Source organism: Molothrus aeneus, chromosome 6, assembly GCF_037042795.1.
Source record: "Molothrus aeneus isolate 106 chromosome 6, BPBGC_Maene_1.0, whole genome shotgun sequence".
Classification (NCBI taxonomy): Eukaryota; Metazoa; Chordata; class Aves; order Passeriformes; family Icteridae; genus Molothrus; species Molothrus aeneus.
This window is the reverse complement of record NC_089651.1, coordinates 59,793,828-59,821,697: the sequence shown is the minus strand read 5'-3', so window position 1 is coordinate 59,821,697 and position 27,870 is coordinate 59,793,828. Positions and strand designations below refer to the sequence as shown.

General features: G+C 40.6%; 1 protein-coding gene across 1 annotated transcript; it reads right to left on the bottom strand.

Moving 5' to 3' along the window:
- Positions 1-362: 362 nt before the first annotated feature.
- WDHD1 (WD repeat and HMG-box DNA binding protein 1) lies at positions 363-27,865 on the bottom strand. The gene is made up of 26 exons (XM_066552822.1): positions 27,848-27,865; positions 26,874-26,966; positions 25,797-25,908; positions 23,658-23,809; positions 21,568-21,679; positions 20,979-21,029; positions 19,785-19,880; positions 18,266-18,358; positions 17,261-17,367; positions 16,166-16,301; positions 15,818-16,010; positions 15,444-15,634; positions 14,652-14,836; positions 12,612-12,853; positions 11,986-12,123; positions 10,869-11,025; positions 9,104-9,218; positions 7,690-7,821; positions 6,990-7,216; positions 5,290-5,420; positions 4,596-4,655; positions 3,744-3,787; positions 3,450-3,608; positions 2,925-3,064; positions 1,822-1,957; positions 363-1,257 (listed from the first exon to the last, which is right to left on the bottom strand). Exons 2-26 carry the CDS (start codon positions 26,948-26,950, stop codon positions 1,057-1,059), a joined length of 3,387 nt encoding a protein of 1,128 aa, XP_066408919.1. The 5' UTR covers positions 26,951-26,966; positions 27,848-27,865; the 3' UTR covers positions 363-1,056.
- Positions 27,866-27,870: the final 5 nt, after the last annotated feature.

The following is a 27,870-nucleotide window of genomic DNA, read 5'->3' as shown; positions in this document are numbered from 1 at the left end:
TCCACTGTCCCAGGCTGCTCCAAGCCCTGTCCAGCCTGGCCTTGGACACTGCCAGGGATCCAGGGGCAGCCACAGCTGCCCTGGGCACCCTGTGCCAGTATGAAGAGCAATGAAAAAAGAAAACAATGAAAGGCTGTGCAAAAAAATGATTTTGAGAAGTCTTGAGTCTCAGCTGTTGTGCTAAAAAGTTACATTATTTTAACTGATCTTAGAAAACATTTCAAATTTTGAGTTTGCTGCAAATACATTTATTAGACATAGTGCTCTGTCTCCAGAGCAGGGTAAAACCAACTGACTGCCTTAGGGCTGGTTGGTAGAAATCTGTTTAATTTAATTACAACTGCAAAGAAGACTCTACCACCTTAAACAAAGAAACAGCCATTTTATTTAAAGAGACAAACATTACAGACATAAATGTTAGAAACATCCCAGGTTCTGAGCAGTTTCTGGATCCTGCTGAGGCAGCAATTAGGAAAGCACCTTTGCACAGTCTGGAATGGTTTGGCTTTGCACACCTGACCTTCCTAACTCAGTTTCTGCTCTGGTTTTCTATCCCTGCCCATATCAGGCTCTGCCAATGCTAGAGGTGTTGAAGATGCAGCTGAACACGTTGCTGGTGTTCAGCTTTCTCCCCCTCACACCCATTTCCTGGAGTGTTTTACTCTCAAGGCAGCAGAGGTGGTAGGGAAGCCATTATTTTGCCTCTCTAAAACCACGGGGCAGATTTTGGATGTAGTTCACCCTCTCCAGAAGGATTAATCTGATTTAGCACCCAATATCACTGGTATGAAGGCACAGAGGGTGCCACAGCCACACAGCTCTGCTCAGGGTGTGCTGCCAGGGAGCAGGCCCATGAGCAGGAACTTGTCAAAGACTGTGGGAGGGGATTCAACACTCCTCTCAAAAATTGATAATAAACCACTTTCTAACAGACTATTTGGAGCCAGGCACTCTTTTTGCCAGTGCTCTTCAAGCATGGCAGCCAACTCCTCAACACAGAGGAATTTCTTCCATGAATTCTTTCAGAACACAGACACTGAGAAGGCACCACTTCATCTAGCTCTGCTTGAAGGCAAAAGCTGACAATCTGTTGTTTGTGGATGGATCTAAAGGCTTGGATTTTTTGGATACATTTGTGTCCTCAGATTTCTGCTCCTGGCTCTTCTTCACTTCATCTTCCTCAGCTGGGGGACGCTTCCTCTTTTTGTCTTCTGCTGAGTCATTGACTCTTCCTCCTCTTGCTTTCTCAGTCCACACCTTTGAAGGAGAACAGAAAACTACAAATTAGTCACAAAACTCACCACTTTGTTTTATACACATTATCACTCTGATTTTCAGCTACTGAAATAATTCCTGTGAAGAACTAATAGGGATTAAGTAAGGAACTATTTCCTCACTTTCCTTTCTTCTAACAACATTCTCCTTCAAAACTGGACTTCCTTTGAGACTGTATATGAAATTGAAGCTCTTAATTGCCTTTCTGGAGAAATGAGAAACCCAAAAGACCCAACAAGTTAAATGAGAACAAATTTAATCCCCAGTGAATTAAGCCTGGCTATGTGACTTTGAACTCATTCCTTTTGTTATTTGTTCATTGATTACATTGCTCTCACAAGCCTCACTATGGAAAAGCAGCTTTTTGATATTGCTTAAAATTCAGTTTATATTTTCATAAATTATATGTCATAGATCATGGCACAATTCAAAATTGAAATCCAGAAAGATGGATTCCAGAAAAAATTCCTAACAGAAAATAACCCAGGGCTTCACTGGAGAGAAAAAAAATTACCAAACCCACAGAATTAGAGAATGTTTTCTTACCATCCTTTCCTCTGATGTCAGCATTCTAAATCGACTCATTCCTTCTTTTATTACTTCTGCTTCATTCAGATCAGGATTATCTGTCAAAATGTTTGCTCTGTTCTCTTCCAGCCACATCTGGAAACCTGTCTTTGGTCTAAAGCAAGCACACAAAAATTGTCTGGTTAAGAAGATTAGAGGAAAACCACATCCTCTCAAAACAACGTTTCTGAGCAGCACCTAAGTGGGTATTTTTGCTCTCAGAAGACCTCTCAGGGCAGCAGCTTCCTCTCTCCCACTGCAGGATGCTCTGAGAACATGCTGACAAGGCAAGACTAAGTCAAGCATTTTTATTAAAGCTGTGATATATATATATATATATGGAGATTAACATTTTTAGAATGACAAAGCATAATGGTTCTCTTCCTTTCTGACAGGGTCCCATCAAGCTAAAAACAGAGCACATTCATTTCTCACAGCTCTCCTTGCCACTTGTTGTAGAACATCATCTGTAAAGGTTAACTGAAAGAATGCCAGTCCAAATGAGTAATAATTACCTTCATCTTCCTCAGCTAAATGAAGCCTAAATGAAACATGATTGTAATAATGCAGGTTTCATGGGGATTGGGGTTGTTAGGAAATGCATCTGCTTCCCAGGAACAGGACAGATGAGAGCCTCAGCTAGGAAGATATGAGCTCCTCAGGTGACTGAAGATTTTGTGGACCTTCTCTTTAAAAAAACTCACCAAAATAAAGCTTTTACTCTTTCACATAAGACCCTTAGCTTTGAGACTTTGTGATTTTCTAGAGCTGTTGAAATTTCCACTATTTCCTATGCTTGGGACTGTCACAGCAGCACAGTTTCATTTATCAAAGGTCATTACAAGCAGTATCAAGGCAAAAATTGTTGCTTAGAGCTCCAAAATTATATTTTGAACTGCTCATTTATTATTCCCTCCCACAGTTTTCAAGTGGGTTCATGAATGTGACAACTTGTGAGCTAAACTTTAATCTTCATGCTGTATTTCTTTGGCAAGTCCAACATCTCCAGAAATAAAATAGATTTTGGAACTTGCATTTCTATCAAAATTGGAATATGGCACTGAGATGCAAGCGTCTCTCACCTTCTGTTTTCAGTGTTTTCCTGTGCAGTGACTTTGGCTGCTTGGGACTCATTTCCTGCTTTTTCTTCTCTTTCTTCCACTGTTTTTTCACCAGGATTAGTTGCAGGTGTGCGAGGCTGGAAGAAGGAAGCTGCTGAAGCCTACAGAAATGGAGAATAAGAAAGAAAAAAGTAAAATCATCTCACTCTTAGACAACATGTACCATGTAGCCTAAGAAACCCCAAGCCTTTCCTAAAGACATAATAATCACTTGCATTAATAGAGTATCTAGTCCATCCAATTTCAGCCCAGCAGATGTTTACATTATTTAAAACAAAAGCACAAGACTCAGTACAGAAACTAATTACTAAAATTGATTTTTTCCTGCTGTTTTATGTACTGTCATAATCTTTGCACTATGCTTAAATGAATTCTGCCATCTAAGCTGCTTTACTCACAGGGTTTCATACTTGATAAAAGCTGGTAAAATTCAATTTTTTTGTTTTTTCCTCACTGAAATGATGCAAGAAAGACTACAAACATTACCTGCTTGGTCTTTGGTTTGGGAGTCAGAGGCTTTATAACTGGAGGGTTCTGCTTGTCTGCAGCTCGACTGCCAGATGAAGACGTTTTCTTTGAGTACTTGGTCATATTGTCTAAAACATTTCCTGAGGGGACCACTGGCTCCTTTTTGCTGGATGACACCTAGCAAAACAAAGAAATAAGTGTTTTATTTATTTTCTGTCATGTTCCCCTCCAAGGTATCTATTATATTGGAAACTCCAGACAGAATCTGTTGTGGTTTTCAGAGCATCACAATCGAAGCTGCAAAATTCTTACCTTAAATGGATTCACTCGTCCTCTGCTGCTGGATGCAACCAGAGCTGTTTCAGAGGAGAGGAAAAAGAATGTAAAAATGTGTGCACTCACACATATATCCAAATCTTTGAGGCAATGTGCACATTTTAGATGAGTAGAAAGACACTTTAATAACCCTGTGAAGGTTATGCTGTACATGCTCAACTATTCTTAGTTATCAGAAATGCCACACAGGACCAACAGCTTAAAATACAAACCCAGAGGAAGACCCAGTACTTCCTCCACTCCCAAATCCGTTTCCACTCCTATTATTCTTGCTCAAGGGTTGGCAAGTTGCTGGAGGTCACATTCTGCCCCTGCCTGCCCACACTCACAGCTCTAGCTCAGGATTTCTCACTCTGCCTTGCAAGTAATAAATGTGCCTGTGGGTAGTGAAGCAAACCCATTGATCACTGTTCTCATTTGTCACTTGTCCCAAAGAAAGCCTTCATGGCACAGCCAGGCAGGCCCTGATTCAGCATTTGGCACAGCTGAGGCAATCAGAACAGTGTTGTGAACACCATTAGGTAGCGAGGACAGGAATAGGGAACCTCTTAAACACAATCTGTGTGAGCAGACCAGGTTGGACAGGGCTTGGAGCAGCCTGGGATAGTGGAAGGTGTCCCTGTCCAGGGCAGGGGGGTGGAATGAGGTGAGCTTTAAGGTCCCTTCCAATCTAAGCCATCCCATGATTCTGTGAATTTACCATTTGACAACACTGTTATGCACTAAATTTAAGTAGTAATGGGAGAATAAAGGATAAAAAACAGGAGCAGATTTGTGAAGAATGACAAAGGTGTCATCCTTTTATCCTGGAATAAATTATTTACTCACCAGGCTTTGGAGTAGTCACCTCTGCTGAAGTGACACCTTTGGAGAAACCATTTGGCTCTTCTGAAAAAGGAAAGGAGAACATATTTAAATACAATAAAATACTGTAGCATAAATTCTTTTTAAAAATCAAACCAAACAGACAAGTAAGGAAGGATGGGGCTTCAGCAACCTGGTCTAGTGGAAGGTGTCCCTGCCCTTGGCAGCAGGGCTGCAACTGGATGACCTTTAAGGTCCCTTCCAACCCAAACCATTCTGTGATTCCATGATTACAGTAAAATTATCAGAGAGTACAAACACTTTTACAAAACCATCTGTCACCTCTGCCTTGATTTAGAGTTGTAAATTTATTTCTTAAACCTTAAGCTTATTTCTTAAAGTGTGCTCAAACTACTCATCTATCAATCTACCTCCTGCAAGACTGGAGCTGAAATCAAAGTAACTGATTAGAAGGTGAGCCAGTCCTTTAGGAATAAAATCAAGCAACAGAAAAAAATCCCCCAGGGCCCCTCTAATGGATACTGAGCACAAAGCACACACAGCTGTGACACAGCAGATGACACACAGTGAACTTGTTTCTCTGCAGTGACTGCAGGCACTGGAATAGGCTGGAATATGGAGCCACTTAATTCCTTATTAAGTCTGCAAAAGCTCTCTGGACAACTCCCAGTCTATTCAGAGAATATATTTTTCTTACTCTCTTTATGCACTTCTGGGGTTTCTTCTGCTTCCTCACAGGCATCAGTTTCTTCTTCTTCTTCCACTTCTTGGTCCTCCTGAACATTCCTGCCTGGCAGCTGCCCCCACTTGGTGGCAGAGCTGCTGGAACTAAAGGAAGGAATTCAGCAGAAAGGAAATGGTCACCAAGTCAGAAGGAAAACTGAAACAACAGATAGCAAGCTCATTTACCTAATTTAGGCTATAAGGATAATAACATTTGGCATTTATGTGCATTATACCTTGATTAAACTGTGATGATTAAAGATTCATTAACCACTCCATAACTTTACTGCCAGAACACTTTGCAACAAATATAAATGCAAATATTAAAGATTTTCTCTAATCTCCATACAAACACATATACCTCCAGTATCATCAGGTTACTTTTTCTGCACCCCTGAATATACACACAGTATATTCATATATACTGTATATATGTATTTTTATATATATACATATATATGTATGTGCATATATATGTATGGATGGATATTTATAATATATATGTGTGTGTATATATAACATGGATATATAATTTCATACTGAAGGCATCAAGTTTGAACATTTAATCTGATTATTCTCTAAATTCCCAATATAGTAGGATGTACAATTCTTGCATTTTCCTCCTAAAATCTGCCAATTACCAAAATCTGTATAATATACATAACAAAAGGCCCATTTCTTTCAACCAAAACAATCAGTATTAGATTACTCTGGCACTAGGAACAACATAGTGTTTGTGATGGATTTTAGCCCTCAGAGTGGTTGAAGTTGCAGACATGGGATTAAAGCTTCCACACGGGATCCAGAAGAACAAGCCAGAATATTTAGAAATTAGTTTTGACTGTGCAGTTTAACACAGAAGAATAAGGGAAAGGCTACAGATAAGTTCAGGCACTTATCACTTCCTTTTGCTTAAATAAGTCTCAAACTTCATACACAAAATTGCTATAGGGAGACATTGCTTTCAACAATATTACATAAATTAATATAAATATATATTATTATTATTGTACATTTAAATGTGTTAAAAAGCAACCCCATAACAATTTAAAAAAAAACTACCAAAACACAAACACACACCTTTTGCCTCATCATGTTATACAAAGCAGATGTAGGTAGGAAAGATTGATAGCACAGAGAGAAAAAGAATGCAGAGCCAACCTGTAACATGTTCCATAGCTTTGAAGAGCTGGGATTAGTTAGGAGGGAATAAGACTACATAAAATAAACTGAGATGGGATATTGAAAAAAAGGGATGGGTGGAGAAAGATAGGATTTTAAGACAGGTGTGGAATGAATCGAGATTGAGAAACAGAGACAAAGAGGGGAAAAAAATAGGTGGGAGTCAACCAAAGGTAGGGAAATGTGGGAAGAGAAAATTCCAGTCAGAGCAACTTAGCATTGAGCCTGCTTTGGCTCTGAGGCTGCTGGACACAGCACACAGGAGGTGAGGAGGGGAGATATTTCCCTCTGTGCTGGTGTCCTGGGACCAATGAACCCTCACAGGACACCAACAAGGATGTGCCAGTCCACAAGTATCATTTCCAAGCAGAGCAACTCGAGCTGTCCCTTCACCCACAAATACCCTGCAAACTGTGGGCCACAGAAATGCATCAAAGCCTTAACAGAGCAGCAAAACCCATCCCAGTTTTTAGCCATGGAAATTCATCTTACCCAGCGCTTGGGCGCTTTCGGAAATCCTCCTCCTCCTCCTCCTCCTCCTCATCCTCCCGTGCTGCTGCCAGCTCTGAGGCTTTTTCCACAGCCACCTCACTGAGGAGCTGGGCCAGGTTGAGCCTGCGGGAGCGGGAGGCGTATTTGATGGCCAGATTCAGCACGCTGTGGGTCATGAGCCCAGCCAGCTCCATGCAGCGGGACTCGCGCTCCAGCTTACAGGAGAGCTGCAAGAGAAGGAGCCTGGGGAGTCACACACCTCAACTCCACAAGCCCTCAACACTCCAGGAGTAGCATATCATGGGCTTGGGGGAGTGAATGAATAAAGATAAGACACCAATGATCATGAGCTACAGATCAAAGAGAAGTTCTGTTATTTCCTTCTTCCCCCCACCCTTCACACTGCAGCCCAATTTCTACCTGAGTGTGAACCAGCTGGATTGCCAATCACCAGCCAGACTCCTAATAACAGGAATCACATCAGCATTTACATCAGATGCCATCTACAAATAAATCATAGAATCATAAAATGGTTTGGGTTTAAAGGAACCTTAAAGCTCATCTCATTCCACCCCCTGCCATGAGCAGGGACACCTTCCACTATCCCAGGTTGCTCCAAGCCCTGTCCAACCTGGCCCTTAGCACCTCCAGTCTCAGGGATAAATCTTAGGGATTCTTTCTGTTATGTATTTGTACTTACAGCAAACAGCTTCATTAGAAGTTCCTGCTGTTCTTTCACTGCCTGATTTTTAGCATTTTCATCAAATTCATATCCGTTTTTTGACAAGTAATCCATGTGGCTGTGAAATAAAACAGAACGCCAGTACTGCTCCTGAAAAAAGGGAGAAGGATGAGTGTTGGAATTCAGAGGGGAAAAAAACCAGTCCATAACATAATGCCTAATAATTTACAATGGATTTTATCCACTTATTCTCAAACATTCCTTTCCTCTGATAATGAGGGTGAAGGGCAGACAATTCTCCGTCAAGTCATTGCTACCAAGGAAAAGATGGAGAACAACCACACTTACACAAACTGATCCAAACAGTTGCCATATATTTTGAATTCCATTTCTATTACAGGCTTGCAGCAGGATGAAACCTACATGTTCACCAACATACTATCAGGATAGACAATTCTAGAACAAGTTATTTTATCTGCTGTCCCACAGCAAGCTGGAAGTGTTCCAGAATAACTCAGTAAACTTATGAGTTTACCTGAGAGACACAAATAAAAACTATAATGCAAATATGGCTATTAGACCAGGCTAGCCTTGTTCAAAATGATTATAAACTTATTCAAAACCAGTATGTTTTCATCAGATGTATTAGAATAACTTTTCTTTACCTACACATATTCCCTCAAGCCAAATCAACAGTTCCTGGCATTCTCATCCCATTATTTTGGGTAGAGGGAGGAAGGGCAAACTATCAGATAAAAAACAAAACACTTAAACAAATGAAAGAGAATTCATTAAAAATGACAGTGTGTTTACTATTGAAACTTTTTCTCTACACTTCTATCAAAGAGAGTACATTTCAAATAGCATTCAACTGTTCAAAGGCTGAGGCTAGAATTTTATGTTCATTTCTCTTTTGTGCATCACAAATTAAAAATACTTAAACCAATAAAAGATGAAGAATAAAACCAGTTCTTTTTCTAGAAGCTGTCCACAGGCACATCTTGCTCCAACCAGCCTCTAAATAAGCAAGCCAGAAGACCTGTGTTTTCAGTGATTATGAATTTGGATTCTTAGTACATCTTTCAGAAATTTTGTTGTGCCTAACATAGTAAAACCCAGACATAATCAAGGGCATCTTGACTGGAATCCCCAAATCTGGTATCCCAACCCACTAAAAAAACAAAAGTGAGAAAGACTTCAGTGGTCAGAAACAAATCACGTGTAAATACAACATTGCACCAACTCTGCCAGTTTTGTTTTGTGCTCTTCTAGGAGCAGCTGTGAACCAAACCAGAGAAGCTCCACAAAACACTGAACCCAAATCACCCCCTTGGCCACGTGTTTTCCTCAGGGTTTGCACTGTTCCTCTTGTTTAATTCCCACTCCAGGGTCACCTGAGCCTCCCAGCTGTGGACTCCACACCATTCCTTACCTCCATCTGTCCCTTCTCTGTTTCCACTTGACAATAGGGAAGTTTAAAAGGCAGGATTGCTACAGCAGGTCGTGGCAGGGTGGGAGGGAAGCGGGCTCCTTTACAGGGGATGCACCTGTGCACAAAACCAAAACACAGCCATGCTCAGCACATGTTCCACATCCAAAGCAGCTCCTAAGCAGCAAGATACTTCAAGAGCATTTGTCCTTTGGAAAGCAGCAATTAAATGACTGGCTTAAATACAGCAATGTGTAAGATTGCATGAAAAAGGGTTATCTTTACATGGCAAGCAAGAAAAGTGTTAAAAAGCAGCAAGGCACACGCTGCTCTTGTTCACACTTTAAACTCCAAATGTGGCACATAACACACTCTGATCTTGATCTCACAGAATGTTTGATCTAACAGCTGCTACAAAGAGTAAATGCAATACATTAAAATCAGAAACCACTGAACAACTGAAGGGACAGACTTATTGCTTCATTATATTTAAAGGAGTAATTTCTGGTAACAATCACTTAAGCAAACCATTGACTGGGGAAGAGCTGTGTTTCCTGCAGCACCAATGCAGCATTGACCAAAACATCTGGGTTTCTAAGCTGCTGTTCCAGAGACTTGAAAAAAAAAGAACAGGAAGCATCAGTGTTCTGGCTATCTCTTAATTAAGGCATGTGGTGTTTCTACAACAACCCTCCCCCTCCTTATCTTCATTATGCTGCTGGCTTTGAGTAAAATGTTCTTAACAATTCAGAGAGCAGCACCCTCTTTCCTGGAGTAGAAGGAAAAATTCAGCATGAGAGACTCACAGTTGACCATCTTATCAATGTGATGTGACCTGCACATTTTTGGTGAATTTTCTGGAGGCCAACATAATGATTTGGAGGGAGAAACAGGCAGGGAAGTGACATTTTACCAGAGGTATCAAATTATTTCCCTTATTCCAAAAAAGCAGAGTATTATGAAGAATGCCACATAAATTTAAATAAAACTCAGTCTCCCACCAAACTCTACAATTGCCTGTAATTAGTAAAGTAAGAGTCTAAATTTCAGTAAAATATGTGAGCTGATGGGTTCTGCCCTGGTAGGAAAAGGACACAGACCACTGAATAAAAACTGCTACAAATAAAGCTTAACAACAAAATGTCCAGCATACATGTCACACTAAAGAGAAACAGTTATGTAGACACACCAGTATAACATTTCATAAAGAAATGGTTAGCTTTCAGCTAAATATTTGAGCAATTTCACATCCAAAATTGTTCTTCAAGGCCACAGTTTAAATATTAATGTAATAACAGCTCTGATTTATCTATGTCTGATGATGTAGATGAGTTATAGGATGGGATTCTTTTCAAAATCAAAAAAAGGGAAAACAAAGGGGGGGGGCAAGATACCAAGAACCCCAAAAACTTAGAAAAAAAAGAAAAAACAACCAAAGCCATCAAAAGCAGAAGCAGATTTCTAACAGCCACCCTAATTTCAGAAAGTTTCTCTAGCAAAATGCAGTTTTATGAATGTGTCAATAAAGTGCACACACACCTCTGAGCCAATTCATCAGTCACAAATTAGAAAACTCTAATGAGTTACTCAAAGCCAGTTTAATAAAGAATCCTCCATGCAGAATTCCATTTGGGGAGTTACCATTTGCTGTGAATATTTCCCAGGCACCTGTTTCAGCACCAGCTGAAGTTTGCAGTTTTGTAAAGAGGGATTGAAAAGGATTCTCTAGGATTGAAAACCAAGACAAACAAAGCATGAATTATCTAACCTGAGCTGCTGGGGATTTTCATGGATACCAACGACCCAATAGTGATCATATTTCCCTTTGCAATGCTCTCTGGTGTTGCACACTGGAATCCAGGTGTTGCCAAGCCCTCGGTTCAGCATCCGCACGATTCCCTCGGAATCCACGTAACAAGGGGTGCCTGTTTGGGACAAAGGAGAGAATTTCCTCTGACAGGCAGCAAATTACAGCCCAGCCAGGTGGGAGTGGTGGCTACAGCTGGGAAATGATGGTTTACATATTTCAGATAGACATGCTCTCTCCCCAGCACAGCAGCCATCAGTTTGGCAAAGGCAGTTTCCTCGGAGAGATGCGCCACCTTCTGTCAGCCAGCACCACTGCTGGTCCAACTGACAGGTTAAAAATGAAAACATTTTATGGAGAAATCGAATTTATTTGTACTGCTTGGGCAGATTCCCAAAGGAAATCAGCTCTTATACAATTACTTTTTATGTTTATTATAAGAGGTCCTCCCAAGCTACCAACTTTAGGGGGTTGGGGTGCTCTTATGGTGTATTAACAGAGTCTATTTCTTTTGAAAAAGAAAATAGACTCTGTTAAAATAGACTCAAAAAGAAAAATTCTTTTCCTTCTTGAGCAGGAAAAGCAATCAGGAGAACAAGTTCTGATAACATTTGAATGGGAAAATATTAAAGATTTCTGACAAATATATTGAAAGAATAGAAAAGCAGAATTTTGTTGTTGAGGAGATTGGAAGAAAAAGTCCAATTCCTAAGATCTACATTACTGAAAGGGCATTAATTAGCCAAACTTGTCCATAAAATAACAGGATGGTTTGGGTTGGAAGGGATGTTAAAAAACATCTTGTTCCACCCCCTGCCATGGCAGGGACACCTTCCACCATCCCAGGCTGCTCCCAGCCCCACCCAGCCTGGCCTTGGACACTTCCAGGGATCCAGGGGCAGCCCCAGCTGCTCTGGGCACCCTGTGCCAGGGCTGCCCACTCTCACAGGGAATAATTCCTTCCCAAAACCCCTGGAAGTTTGAAGCCATTTCTCCCTGTCTTGTCCAAAGTCCCTCTCCAGCTTTCCTGTAATCCCCCCAGCAGTGTCAGTATTTCTCTCATGCAGGTGTTTCATACCTTCTGCAGAGAATCCAACCCACACCAAATAGGATTTCCTTGTCAGAGAAACAGGGTCTCCATGCAAAATTTGTCTTTTCTTCATTCCTAGCTCCATCAGCTGTACCCCAAGGCACTGGTCCCCATCAAACCCAGTACCTAGGAAGAAGTTGTTCAATGATTGTGTTAGAAAACAGAAGAATTGGCTAAATTAGTTTTGAATCAAAAATTAATTCTAATGCATGAATAGCACTGTCAGACACACAAGTTATTTGATATTTTGGACACACAAGATGTGCATAACAACAACTTCCTTAATTTCCTGCAGTAATTCCTTCTGGCATATCTGAAACCCAAATTTAATTTATTAATTTCACTGTTGCAAAATTCTCCCCTTCCCCAGAGTTTAATCTCAGCATCCCAATATCAAACACAGGCTCTGCTGACAGAAGTCACAGGTCTGTGGGTTGTGATGGATGTGCTTGTAAAAGCATCAACCAGAAGAGGAAAAGGACAAACACCACGAAGAAAAGAAGAAGAAAACACTCTCTGGTGATTACAAACAAATTAACCAGTGTGTGAAGCCAGTGAGAGGTGAAGATTGAAAACAACCCCAGTTCAAAAAAAGACAAAAGAGAGAAAACTACCTCTGTGATAAACAAGCATCAGCTGCTCTCCATGTCCTGCCATGGACACCACTGGGCCTGGGAGACTGAAGATCTCCTTCTGGACTCCTCCAGCTGTGAACACACGGACCAGCAGGGCACTGGTGGCACAGGCAGCCCAGCCCTGACCTAGACAGATGGCCTCAATGTCTTCATCCTTTGGCATATCCACTGTCCACTCCTTGTTGGCATCCCAGGAGCCAAAATGGATGCAGTGGAGCTTGCTAAGGCAGAGACAAAGAACCAACAAACATCTCAACATGAAGTACATACAATATCTGAAAATACACCAGTATAATTAATTTTTGTCAGAGATCTTTGATGGAACTACAGGTGGCACTACAAATTTCAGGTGGTCATTTGCAAAGGTGTTGCTCTTACTGAGGAGCCAGCTTGACCTCCAGCACTGTAGCTTTAAAGTCTCTAAAGTGTGAAGCAGAGAGAGCTGAAAGGTCTGAGAAGAGATTTTTTAGATGGAAGTAGGTAAATGTCCTCCTTGGCACCCTGAATGTCAGCCCTCATTAGAAGTCAGTCATGTTATGCTGTCTTTCAAAGGGAAAAAATATTAGAAACTTCAGTTCTTAATAATTGAAAACTGCCTACGACCAATCCACAGACATCATGCCTTTTGAGAGGTTACCCATTTCCACTGAGGAAAACACTGACACTTTCAAAATGAGACAACAGATAACAGATAATATTTTTAAAGGATGCTTTTCAACTTACCACAAGGCTGTATATGTGAAAATAAGAAAAAAGCTCTTTCTTCAAGATATTTCCACAGAAACCAACAATAAAATACTGTTGAAATTGTTCTTAAATGCAAGAAGAGAGTTTAGCTGGCCCAGCTGCTTAAATCTTTCTGTAGTTTTCTGTGGTTTCATAAACTTGTCTTCTTCACACTTGAAATTCTTATGGGTATCTCCAAAAATCTCCTTAGCAACAGAGTGAAAAGAAATAGCTGAACCCTTATGACTGATCTTTGGTCTGAGCAGACTGAAAAATTATTGTTCATGTTTACAATTTCCTTTGAGTCTGCACTGTGTGAAGTTTCCAGTATACATACACTTGAAAAAGGAATTAAGAAGAAATTCTTAAGAAACAAATTACATTTTTCAATACTCTTGAAGTCTCCAAGTAGGTGGAAGCAAAAATCTTCCTGGAGAGTGGTTCCATTGTCTCAGGTTTAGCTGGGTGTGTATTCCATGTCCATCTGTCAGAGCTGGGGCAGTTCTCTGCTGTTCATTGGGGCAGTTTTTTCTTCATCTCTCCCACAGCCAATCCTCCCTGCAGGAGATCTCTGCTGTCCATGGCCACTGAGTGTCCCTGCAGGGCTGATCCAATCCCATCATCCCATGGGGAGATGCTGCGCCCAGGGGAGGAGCCGAGCATTCCTACCTGGATCCAATCTGAGCTTTGGGACAGCCCAGCAGCCTTTGCCCAGTGCATTGCCAGAGGAGCAGCTTCTGCTGCCCTGCATGGCCAGAGGGAGCCCAGGCCCATCTCCAGCAGCCCTGGAGCTGCAGAGGAAAACTCCCCCCTTGTGCAGGATCCCTGCTCCAGCAGAGCCACAGCTGGCACTGCAGGAGGGCTGAGCCCCCATGGGATGGGGCTGTGCCACCACCTGACACACAGGGGGTCAGGTCCTCTTCTGACTCTCTCAGTGTATTTTTGGCTTGTTGGTTTTTTGTTTGTTTGTTTGTTTGTACTATTGCATTTGTATTTTTAGTTTTCCTAGTAAAGAACTGTTATTCCTGCTCCCATATCTTTACGTGAGAGCTTTGTGATTTCAAAATTATAATAATTCAGAGGGAGGGAGTTTGCATTTTCCATTTCAAGGAAGGCTCCTGCCTTCCTTAGCAGACACCTGTCTTTTCAAACCAAGACACCCATACATAAAAAGCATGATCAAAACCCAAAAAGCTCAGAATCGACAGAAGCCAATAACAAAAGCCGAAATACCTGAAACAAGATAAAAACAGCTCCCTATTATGGGTTTTGCAGAGCAAGACCATGACTTACCTTGCAAGGTCCTCTGTGCTCTCACAGGCCAGCAGGATGGCTTCAGTGGACAGGTCAGCCATGGTGTGGCCCAGGGAGTTGGGGAGGTGAGTGGCATGGTGCACAGAGGTGTCGTGGAACTCGATGTCTATGGCGTTGTCCTGCTCGTCATTGTAGCAGCGAATGATTCCAACCGAATTCCACATCTGGCAGAAGGAACCACACAAAGCCAAAGAAACCCATCAAATCAAATGTCCTAAATCCACCAGATACACTGCCCTAAACCAGCCTGTTGTAATTATTTTATCTGGAACCAGAGTGGGTGGCAGGTTGGAGAAAGATTGGAGACCTGTGAAATCAGGACTTGTGGTTCCTAAAACAGCTGAATTAGGCAGAAAGTAGTTTCACCCTCACTGCTCAGCCATCTTTCTCCCCACCAAATTAAGTGTAAAGAACTTGCAGATAGAAAGAAATAGTGAATGATTAACATACAGGTCTTAACAGCACAAAAATATCCATAGTTCTGACTTAAAAGGAATTTTGAAATTGAATAGCACAGGTACAAACTGCATAGCTTGATTTTATCTCAAAGCAAAGTATTTATTTCTAAAGCAACTGAAATGTAAACCAAAACATTATGCAGTCCTTGCATGAAAACAAAGCTACTTTCCATTATTTAGCTTCACACAGTAAAGTATTAAAAATTATTGGACTAGATTAAAACATGACATGAAATGGACAATATTAAACACAAAATTAATACTTTAAATCTAAATAACCAGCATCTAAATCTAAACAACCACACAAATTTACCATGAATCGATGCATCAGATGCACAGGAGTGGAGCCAGACTGGAAGGGCTTTTGCTTGGGGGTTGGCATTGGCCCATCATAGAAAGGCTGTTGTGTAGATGATGGTGGCAAAGCTGAAAAGCCACCAGTCTGATCATCACCATCATCCTCCTTCTCAAGAAGACCAGAACTAGCTTTTATCAACCCAATATCTAGAAGTAAAAAAAAAAAAAAAAACCAACAAAACTCACACACAGTATTATGATAGAATACAGGTTAAAAATTTTTAAAACAGTCAAGATTTCTCTGGAAAAACAAAGCAAAATATATCTGAGTAGAGGATGCTAAAAGATCATCCCAGGAAAAGAGCTCTGGAAAATCAGTTCATTGTGTACCTAGTGAATTATCATCATCATCATCAATTACTGCCCGTCTCACATGGCCTGGGGGCTGCATAAGGTCATCAGCATCATCCTCATGATCTCCAGTTTTTGGGGAAGAAGGTGGTTCAATCACATCCCCATTTAAATAATCATCATCATCTCCATCAAACAGATCGTTGTAGTCTTTGGCCACTGCACTGGCAACCTACAACCAGATTAGCCATCAGCACAGAACTTCCTTTGGACATGCAGCTCAAGAAATAAATTAACACACAAGAGGGAACTTGTAAAGCACAAAACAAAGTGATCCACATAACCCAAATAATGACATTAATTCAAGAAGTCATTGGCACTGAGCACCTTGTCATTTGGCTTCTCTACATCACCAATATTTTCCAACAGCCCCAGATTTCCTTCATTGTCTGTGTAAGCAATTTGCTTATATTTAGGGTGCCATGCCAGTCCACAAATTGAGTATTTTTTCTCATGCTTCATCCTACAAAGAACATGAAAATAATGGATTTTAGTAAGCTCCTCAGGGCAGAGCCTTCCCCTCCAAGAGTTATTGCAAAAAGAGGTAATTTTTACTTAGTACAAGAAAGTGATATTACACATAATAAGATAATTAATAGGCCAACTTCAGAGTAAACAGCTGCTATAAAAATAGAGCAAGTCTTCCTTTTCTATGAAGAAAATAATTTAAGGTTTAAAAATCAATCAGAATCATATCCTTAAAACAACAGCTTCCTGATACACATTTAGAAGACAAAGGAACTCTCAGCACTTATTTATTCCAGAACCATCCAGTTACAGAAAGAACATTATTTGTTTCTCTTGAATAAACTGATAAATTAATCCTCTATCTTTTCCACACTTAACGCTTACAAAAATCATCCCATTAATTATTTACATAATCTGTCAATAATTCTTAACATAGAGAGTTACAATCATGTTTCTTACACAGAATATCCAGATAATTCTCTTCTTCTCTACCTAATTGAATAATACCTTTGATTTTCATTGAGGGGATATTTAGGGTTTTTTAAGAGCTTTAATTAACCAAATTGCGTTTGCCAGTCTGTCCTTTTTGGCCTACAGGTGAGGATGGCTGACTGACTGAGCTATGTTTCCCTTTCCCTCTAGAAAACTTGTTACTGGGGTCTGGGATGAGAGGAAAATTTGTTTCTATCAAAGCTATTGTTTAATCAATCATCAGTTTCAAAAATAATAACAGATATACACAAAAAGAAAGATTCTGGGATTTGAACAAAATTCTCATTCAAGTCCCTTCCCTAAGGTGCCTGACAGGTTAAAGCAGAAAACCCTGAAAATCTCAGAGTTTTTCAAGAGGCAGAGTTCTACATTTGCACAAAAAAAGTTTTACAGAAAAGACAAAAAAATTCTATTTTGAGAAAAAGAGATGAATTTGGGGATTTATGGAACAACACTGAATACCTCTCTATGCACTGCTGGGTTTCCACATTCCACACCACTAAATTCCCATCCACACTTCCAGCTGCCAGGAACTGCCCACAAGGAGACCAGACCACAACATTCAAGGGCTAAGGAAAAAATATAAAACAAATTATAATAAAAAGTAACCAATGCATGCACAGCATTCCTATTCTGGAGCTTAAAACAAACAGATATTCTGGAATAAAAAGATGAATAATCATCTTTAGCAGACTATATTCAGCCTCCTGTATATGGGATGGGGTTAAGTAACTCTTTTTCTTTAAAAACTATTATAAAAAGAGTTGCTTAAAAAAAACACTCTTTAAGATAGCACACCTATTTTTGTTTCAGAATATGCATCTTCTGTCATTAAACAGTGCCATGAGGACAAACAAAACCCAATTCTAGACATGCAGAAACAAGCAGAGTGTATTTTGCAAACTCAGCACTAAACATTGCTTTATTTTGAACTTCATACAGTCCCATAAATTAAAATCCAAGGCTGTGTGTTCTGCATCTTAATAACACTAGAAGGTGGTGCTCTTCAACCCAAAAATTCCCAAGTACACAGTGAGGCCAAAAGAAAGAAGGTGGCACAGTCAGGTCTACTAAATTTTAGCTCAATAAAATAGAAAATGAACAACTGACATCTCTGCTCCATACAGAAATAATACTCCTGACATTTTCTCTAAAAAGCTCTGTATTTAGAGCAATTTGTGGAAACAGATGCTCTTCAGCTGCAGTGGGTGAGTCACCAGGAGACTTTAGAGACCTGGTGGGTTACTATAAATGAAGGAGGGGAATCACATGGAGGTGTTTGACACCATTCAGCATCTCTGCCCTGTTTTGCAACAGAAAGCAACAGGATCAGAAATTAAACAGAAAATGTGAAAAATAATTACCAAGAGAAGGTGGCCAGGGAGAGGTACTGTGCAGAAAGCAACTTCTTGCAGAATAACATTTAAATTGCAGAGTATTTAACAAGCCCCTGGTTTCTGCACCTACCTGTGTGATGGAGGCATCTGACAGATCAAATTGACTATCCCAGGTCTCTCTTCTGAACAGTTCAACAACTTTATCTACAGGAACTGCCAGCAGCTGCTCAAAGGAAAAATATTACACCATTTAGAACAAGTTACCTGTCAAACAGAACACTCAAGCAGCACATTTCCCTCATTCAGGAGCCTCACAGATGTGACTGCCTCAGGATTTAACAGCTTTCTAACATCCCAGCCATGCCAACTGAGAGAGCAAGCTGAAGTAATTTAAATTACAAGGTTCTTTAATGCTTTCCACAGGCAACAGAGCAAAACATGCCTGTTTTTACTGTAATCTTAATTTCCTTCTGGCAGAAAACTGCACCATAAGGTTATAGGTTCTTATTTATCAAAACATGACATGCACACACACATAAGTTTTCAATGCCCTGAGCACAAGGTTTAGATGATTCTTTACCCTCCCTCCCCAAACTCCTTTTGATCAGGTTACAATTTCTCAATTAATCTGATTTGAATAGCTGATTCCTAAACCAGCTCATTTCATTTTCCATCAAACTACATTGATTTTACTGGCTGGTTATTTCTTTAGGATCTGTTTTTGTTAGGATTCCAACAATTTGCTTTGTAAGAGAAGCAAGACAACTGCTTACATTTTGAATACATGTGTGTGTGAAGAATTAAAAAATGGAAAGTATTTGGTTTTCTGCAATATGGATATTGAAACAATTTGTACTGAGGGTGACATTCACTCTTCCATGGAAAATTGATACATAACACTGTCATAGCAGCCAGGGATTTTGAAGAATCATGGAATCTTTACCATGATTTTGAAGAATCATGGAATCTTTTCCACTTAGGTTGGAAAAACCCTCTAAGGTGATCAAGTCCAACCATTACCCTGACAGTGTCATCTTCACCACTAACCCCTGTCCCCAAGTGCCACATCCACACAGCTTTTCAATCCCTCCAGGGATGGGCACTCCACCACTGCCCTGGGCAGCTGTGCCATGTCTGACAACCCTTTTGGTGAGGAAATTTTCCCTAATATCCAACCTAAACCTCCCCTGATGCAAACTGAGGCCCTTTCCTCTTGTCCTGATGTTTGTGACCTGGGAGAAGACACCAACCCCACCTGGCTGCAACTTTGATCTTCAGGTGAAAAGAAAGGGAGCAACTTACTGAAGAAATATTTACTGACTAGAGGAAAATTGACTCAAAGCAGAGAAGGACAGGACTCCTGTGATGCTCTGTTGTGAACAATTTGATTACTTCCCTCGTGTACAATGTTCCTTCCTATTCAAGCACACCAAGACTGTTTAATGCTGGTTAGGGATGACAGCTGAACTCCTGCCAAACTCAGTCTGGAGCTTAAACAAGGAGCCATTTCCAGCTTTTTATGTTTCCTAAAAGTGAACTTCACCCCAAATATTTTCTTTACTCCTAGGAGGTACAATTTGGGCTTGCCCAGATTGAATTCTACCAGAGGCAAAAGAAGGATTAAGATGTGATAAAAGAATGTCACTTACCTTGCCAGTGCCAGGTTGCCAGGCAAGCCTGCAGATTGATTTAGCATTTATCACATCATTGCATTTCTGCAGCAGCAGCCAGCTTGTTGTGCATGTCTGAAAACAAAATTTAAAAAAAATAAGCTTTTTAGCAAAGAAAAAATCTGCTGGTTAGGACAAATTCTTAAAGGAAACTGGTGAGGAAAAAAAAAAAAAACCAAAAGGAATAAATAGATCTGAACTGAAATAATCTCTTTCATAAAAATACAGTAGTACATACTGCCTTAAAAATAATTTGTCAATGTAGCCCTGAAACTATTTTAATGACAATAAAACTACTTGTAACAGAAATAAGATCACAGAACATGTATTTTTAACCAAGTACAGAACAAATGAGCCCATCTATTCTTAGGTTATAGAGAAATGTGGCCAAAAAGCATTTGTCAAACCCAGATAAACTGCAGCAAGGTGACACAGCACAGCCTGAATATGGTCCCAGCTGTAGAAAGAATAAATGGCTGTAATCTCAAATCCCAGCCCAGATTCATGCATCAAACTGCCCCAACCCTGGAACATTCTCAATGTAATTTCCCCAGAAGGCAGCCACTGTCAGTCTGGAACATGAGATTTCACACAACTATGCTCGTGTCATAAAAAAGTAGCAAGCCACAAGTGTGGGGGGGATATTTTCAACTGCACTTACAGGAATAATTCCACAGGGATTCTTATTCCAGTCAGTGGCATTTAGCAAAACTAATTCCATATCCATATGCAGAACTGCCTTATTAAAGCCTTCACCTAAGTTCCTTAGAGTTCTAAGAGCAGAGGCTAAATGTGTTTACTACAGTTAATAAATTGTTTATTATAATCAAAATTCCTCAGTGCTGAAATTCTGAAATGAGGATTCTGATGTCAGTTGCTATCCTCATTTTGTCCTTGGCACTTACAGTGTTGGCCAATTAGGAGAGATGAACAGAAGGAATCAGGGATTTCACAGGCAGGAAGAACAAAACACAGCTACCCAGGCAACATTTCATAATCAGGTTTTGGAATTTCTCCCAGAAGCAGATAGAAGTATTCTGTGAAGTGTAGCTAGATTTCATCCCCAAAAGGAAAATCCTACTCCAGGAGGGTTATTTCAGTCCAGCTCTTCTTGCTGTCTGTGAAATCCTGGATTGCTTAGGAAAGATTTCATGTGGAAAGGGCAGCCTTTACCTGATCTGCAATGCTCCAGACTCTGACAGAACCATCACAGCTCGCCGAGGCCTCGGTGAGAGAATGGAGTAAACAAATTAATAATTAAAGACATGGAGAAATTAATGCTACAGAATTGAAAAATCCCTATAACCAATGCCACACACACAGGATACACAGACAGCTTTAAGAAGAAAACCTCTCTATTTAAACCACTTTAAGATTTAAAAATTTCCAATGCTGTCATCTTGGAGCTGTACTTAGTTCCAAGCTGCTGTAATTACAAACTCTCACACTTCAAGTGAGCAATTTATTTGCAAAAGAGGCTCAAAATTAATATTACATATCTTTAGTGAGGCACCTTTTCTCCTCTAAATTAGATTCCAGAAGAACACAGACAGTAACTGATTAGTAAAGCAAAGACTGAGTTCTCCTGGGAGGCAACAAGTTGTGACAGACTCCATCACCAGCAAGGTCAGATGAAATGAAATTGTCTCATCTGCCCAGCCATTGGTTGGTTTTTTTGGTAAAAAAAAAAATCTAATTTTTTCCCCCCCCCAAGGAAAATGAGATTCAAAGCAGAAAGCAAATAAGAAAAGTTTATTTTTACCAGGTAAACATCCTTGGGGTCAAAAGAAAGGCTTAAAACAGGAGCATCGTGTCCTCGGAATGTTTTCTGCTTGCTGCTATCAGTCACCTCCACAACTTTGATCATGAAGTCACTGCAGATCACAATGACATAAAATTGTTAACATTGCTATTAACAATGACAAACTATGGTTTTATGGCAATAAAAATAGGGCATTAAATATCTTTTGGGGAAACTACAGCTCTCAACAATATATGATGTAATGGAAAATGAGAATCTTGAGGATTGTTACAATAGGAGTCAGGCCAGACTGGTTTTAGCAGAAAATTATTTTTGTTCTTATCAAAATTCATAAAATATGGTTGTTTTTTGAAAAATATATTACACACACACAGACCATGTATCTCTTCAATATAATATTCTACATGATCTAATAAAAATATCTGCTCAGATATCAGAGAGCTGATGATTTAACAAGAACTATCTACTGAGTGGGACCAATATTCATTAATAGAATTATTTGGCCAAGTGGCTTTTAAAAATAAAATTGTGCAAGTAGTTTATTTTGTGTGATTTTTTAACAGGATTTCTAAGACTATTTAGTGTATCAGATACAATAGGAGAATTTTAACAGTTTCATTCCTTCTTCCAAAATTGCAGCCAATGCTGCTGGTTAATCAAAATATCAATCCTAACTCCTAAGACAAAGAGCTCCTGTGATAAACTTCCAGTATCACTCCCTCTGAAACCTCATTGCAATACCCTCAGAAATTTCATTTTAAGACCTAATTCTATAGGGTTAACCATTACTTTTAACCTTTTTCATGTACTTCATGAGAACTTTGGCAGCCAGTTGGATGTTAAATTTATATACAACTGAAGTTTGAAGATTTCATGTAAAAATGGAGAAATCTGGGACAAATAAAAGCAATTCTTCTCAGCTGCACTCCCACATTTCATGGCTTTCACCATTCTCCTTTAGTATGACACAAAGACCTCACTGAGGGGTGGCCTGACAGTCTTGTGAGCTCTTTTTCCTAAAAATGTGGGAGCCCCAGCCAGGCTGCAGGAGTTCTGGGGGGTTATAAAAGTTTTAGAAACAGCAAAGAGTTTGCTGCCTGCCTAATCTCTCTAATCAAAGCTGGATCCTGGGGCAGAGCTGTTCTCTCAGAAACAAGCACTGGCAGAGGGCCCAAAGCCATGATCCCTGTCAGATTTGGAGATTACAGTGGTTACTGCCCAGCTTCCCTCCCAGTTTTGCTGGAGCTGCTGCCAGAGTTCACAGTCCAGCACGTTCATCTAAAATGCTTTTCTGGTTCAATTCACACTTAGAGGAGTCAGGAAGCTGATCTCTGCCATCTCCCCTGTGGAGCAAAATTCCAGAAGAGAGGCAAGCAGGCAGTTTGAATTAGCTGTGACTGCCCAAAGAGTTCACCAAATCCAATTAAGAATCACCTGAGCCTTAAATACGTGAAAAAAAAAAAAAAACAAAACCCAACCAAACAAAAAACCCATTGCCTGTTGGCTATTTTGCTTCCTCTGTTAAAAGACTAGAGTATATTCTGTAAAAGCACACATGCTGCCCTAAGAAAAGAACTAAACTACATATTAAATTCCCCTCAGGCAAATCTTGAAAGTGTCATCTGTTATCATTTGGCAGATCAGTGATGCTTATGCCAGAGAATGACTCAAAGCTCTCACACAAATCAGAACCAATCTAACTTTTAGATGTGCACATTCATCTGCAGCTCCATGATCCTGAGCAGCTGGGACATCATCCTCAGCTCCCAGTGACAAAACCCTCTCTGAGAGGAGACACCCACAAGGGTGAACACTTGTCCTTCAGACTGAGAGCTGAAAACACTCAAGGCTCCTAAAGAAAAGAAACTATTTCACAACACCAGACTCCCATATAAAACTATGTGGTGGATCAAGTATCTCCCAGAGCATTGTTTCCTAAACTCCTCTTCATTCCTTTCTTCCCCTCCACCCCCCTGAAGGAATTTTCCAGCCCTCAGAGGTTTGTGGATTCATGACCTCGTGGGTAACAACCAGCCTGTGAGGAAATTTCCAGATTCTGAAGGGCAGCAGTGCTTTTCCTCACACATTACCTGGAGCCAGCAGCAACTTTGGTGCCATCAGGACTAAAGGTGACGTGGTTGACAGGCATGGTGAAACGAGTGAGGATCCCATCTGGAGCTCCCTCAGGAAATGTGTGGATCTGGACAGTGTTGTTGGAGACTGCTGTGATCAGCCTTCCATTCTGACAACAAAATCAGCCACAAAATCTGTCACTGAAAACACATTTATGCCACAGAGACAAAAATCCCACTCTGATGTCCCAAATATTTTGTCAAATTATTCATTTATTTATTAATTTCATTCATTTATTCATTCTTCATTCATTTCAAAAATGTCTGACAGTACGAGTACTACAAGAAATACTCTTTAACTTATATTTTTTCCACCCAAAAATATAGACAACCATAGTAACTTTAATAAATAATCACTTTAACCAAACTAACTTGCATGATATTTAGATCTGCTGCAGCATCAGGAGAGGGCACCCTTGGACTGGAATTCTCAGTTAAATTCCACCAGGGGAAGATGAGAAGTTCATGAACTATAGCTCAGTTCTTTGCAGAAAACAAAAGGCAGATGCTTACTAAAAATTAATCCAGATTTTATAAAGTGCTAAACAAAATAATTATCCCATTCTTGGAAAATAATACCTCTCTGAGTGACAACACTATTCCTCAGTTGTACACAGCAATAAAACTTTAGAATTAATATAAAGAAATGCCTTATTTTCTTTTTTATTGTGTGTATTTTTTTGGGAGGAGGCAGTATTGCAGTTGGGGGTTTTTGTTGAGGTGTATAAAATTATAGTAAAAATCCTGAAGGTAAAGGAAGCAGCAGTCAGTACTGAATGACCTAAAAAAATAAGAGACTAGATTTATTACCTAGATTACATCAACATCTCAGAACAGCCCCTCATGGCATTTCATTAATGATGGGTAATTTTTGAAAAAGGATTTCCTGACATTTAAGTCTCCCACTGCTTAAAAATAAAACATCCCTCAAAACTAGGAGCACCTTTGTCAATTTTTTCCAAGATTTTTCCTCATCTCTTCTTTAACAGATTTAGCAATTTCTGGCTCTGCCACTGATTTGCTAAGAGAACCCATTCAAGAAATGTGGTTGGTTTGTGAAACAATAATTAATGTGAGGGAAATCTACAGAAAAATACCCTAAATATCAATGATGAAAATAGATTTTACAGGTATTGAGGGATACATGAGGTATATTAAAAAGGACATAAGAAGGAGGATTCAATTAAGGCAGTAATTCTGAATAAGACTTCAAATGATGATTCTTACAATGCAATACAAATATGTTAATACTCATTTATTTCCTCTTTCATACTTCTCTATTAAATCACAAGTAGTTAAAAAACTATCTTAAAATTTCTCTTTATCACTGCCAGGTTAAATACACAACACTTGTAGAAGTGATGTAGACTTCTGGAAGTCTTCTCTTCTAAAATTGCCACAAAGACAATATTTTAGACCCACTATGATTAATGTAATATAAAAAAAATTGGACATGAAGGAAACAATGTCACAATTCTCACATTCTCATGAATGTGCTTAGTAAAAATAATTATTTTCTGTTATATAAATCCTCACTTCAGGGACACCAGGTCAGAGGCATCTTTAGGCCAAACAACAATTTTGAGTGAAACATCAACCAATTGTTAAAAAAAGTGTTACCAAACCATTATTCACTTTGTGAAAGCAAGTTTTGATTAATACAGATTATAATTCCTTGGACTTTAACACAGGCCCACATAAAACAACCTCTTGGCTTTCTTCCTAATACTTGATGATCACATCCTATGTTGGGAAAATTCTTGCAACTCACATGGTGAGAAAACACTGAAACAGCCTAAAAAGTTCACTGAATAATTAGCTTAATCTGCTGGGTTTGTTTCTCAGAAAGGAGATCAAAGTCAGAAATTAATATGACTGAATGTGAAGGAAGAGGAGGGAACAAAGCATTACACAAGTTAGTGTAAGTTATCATTCCTTTACAGCTGTGTATGGGGTAGAATGAATTGTCAGAGGTAATTCCTGTTTATTGTTACCCACAGAGGCAGCATCCCTGAGCTGGCAGATCCACAGTCTGGAGGAAGATCCAGAATCTGGAGGAAGATCCACGACTGTGAGGAGCTGTGTTAACAACCCTACCTTTAGAGCACATGAGTAGGCCTTTTCTCCCACATTAATGGACTTTGGATCATCATCATCCAGGTTTTCCCAAATCCTAACATCTCCATCACTGCCACAAGTCACAATGCAGCTGTGGAAACACACAGGATTTGTTAACATCCAGGAGTCTGCATCCTTTCTGAAGCATTTGGTTGGAAGGCCTAATGAGGCTTTTTGTGGTTTCAAGGGATTGTTACCAGACCATCTCTAATGAACTGTCTTTGCAATGGTAATGAACTTAAGAAAGGAATAAAATAATATGAACTTTAACCATAACCAGTATATATAAAATGGATCCTCTAGGATTGTTTTGAGAGGGCTTGGGTTTTTTTTTTAGTTTACTTTTTAGTCTATAAAAAGGTAATACTAAATATATAGTTTGTATTTATACATTCAACAACTAGCACAAGGAAGAGATGAAAATATAGCAATCCCAATATTGCATTCCTTCAACTATATTTTTAATTTCTTAGTGCATACATAAACGTATTTACTCCCACACTACACTGATTTCTGCTAAAATATATGAAGTCACTCTCATAAAATGTGCATCTAGAGTTTTTAAATATATAATACTTACTATATATATGTACACATGGGGATATATATATATATATATATGCTTTACATTTAAGTTATAAATCAATCACTTCCAAAATCAGAGCACTTAAATATGGCACACAGCCAGTTGTCAGCACAGGCAAAACCCAAAGGATTTCTTGAACCATGCCAGGCCATAAATCCATCCCAGTATCTCACACAGCAGTGGCTGATATAGAAACTTACAGAATCATTCAGATTGAAAAAGCCCTCTAAGATCGAGTCCAATCACTCCCCCAGTACTGCCAAGGTCACCACCAATCCATGTCCCCAAGTGCCACATCCACACAGCTTTTAAATCCCCCCAGGGATGGGGACTCCACCACTGCCCTGGGCAGCTGTGCCAATGCCTGACCACTCTTTTAGAGAGGAAATTTTTCCTGACACCAAACTGCTGGGAAAGCATCAGACAGGAACAAGCCCAGCCCTCTCTGGGCTCTGGAACGGGGCTGTTACCTGCCGGTGTCATCGAAGCAGACATCGGTGTGTCCCTCGGTGTGCCCGTACCGCATTGGCTTCTGCTTTGATGGCATCTCTGCTCCCACCTGTCTGCTCATGGAGAGGAAAAAAGAGGAGAAATAACATCAGTTAAAGGGAAACACTTTGGGAAGAGCATCAGATGGGGGGACAAGGTGAGAGCTGCTGGGACACCCACCCGTTCAACCACCTGCGGGGATGGGGACACAGGATGGGAGATGAGGACACTGTGGGGATGAGGACATTGCTGGGAGGGGAGCAGGGGACACTGCAGGGATGGTGACATCACAGGGATGAGGGCACGGGGATGGGAGATGAGGACACACTGATGAGGTCACGGGGACACTGTAGGGATGATAGGGATGTAGGGACACTGAGATCAAGGTGATGGGAACACAGAGTTAGGGGTTGCCACAGGGATGGGGGAATCGGGAAAAAGACCTGGGGATAGGAGATGGGGACATTGAATATTGCAGGGATGAGGGACACGCTGATGAGGTCACGGGGTAGGAGATGGGGACACTGTAGGGAGGGTGACATTTCAGGGACGGGGATATCGCGGGGATGGGAGATGGGGACATGGGGATAGGGAGCGTGAGGATGGGGACACCGCGGGGATGGGGACACAGGGATAGGGAGCGTGAAGATGGGGACACCGTGGGGATGGGGACACAGGGATAGGGGGTGTGAGGATGGGGACACCGCGGGGATGGGGACACAGGGATAGGGGTGTGAGGATGGGGACACCGTGGGGACGCGGGCCCGGGTTACCGAGGCCCGGAGGGGCCTGGCACGCCGGGGCCTCTCCCTCGGCCGTCCCAGGGCAGGCCGGACGAGCCGCCCGGCGGACCCCGGCAGGGACCCCCGTTCCCCGCGGCTGCCGCCGCTCCGGAAAGGTCCCGGTGGGGCTGTCCCCGCCATCCCTCCCTGTCCCCGTCTCTCCCGCCGCTCACCGCGGGCCCCGCCGCCCGTTCGA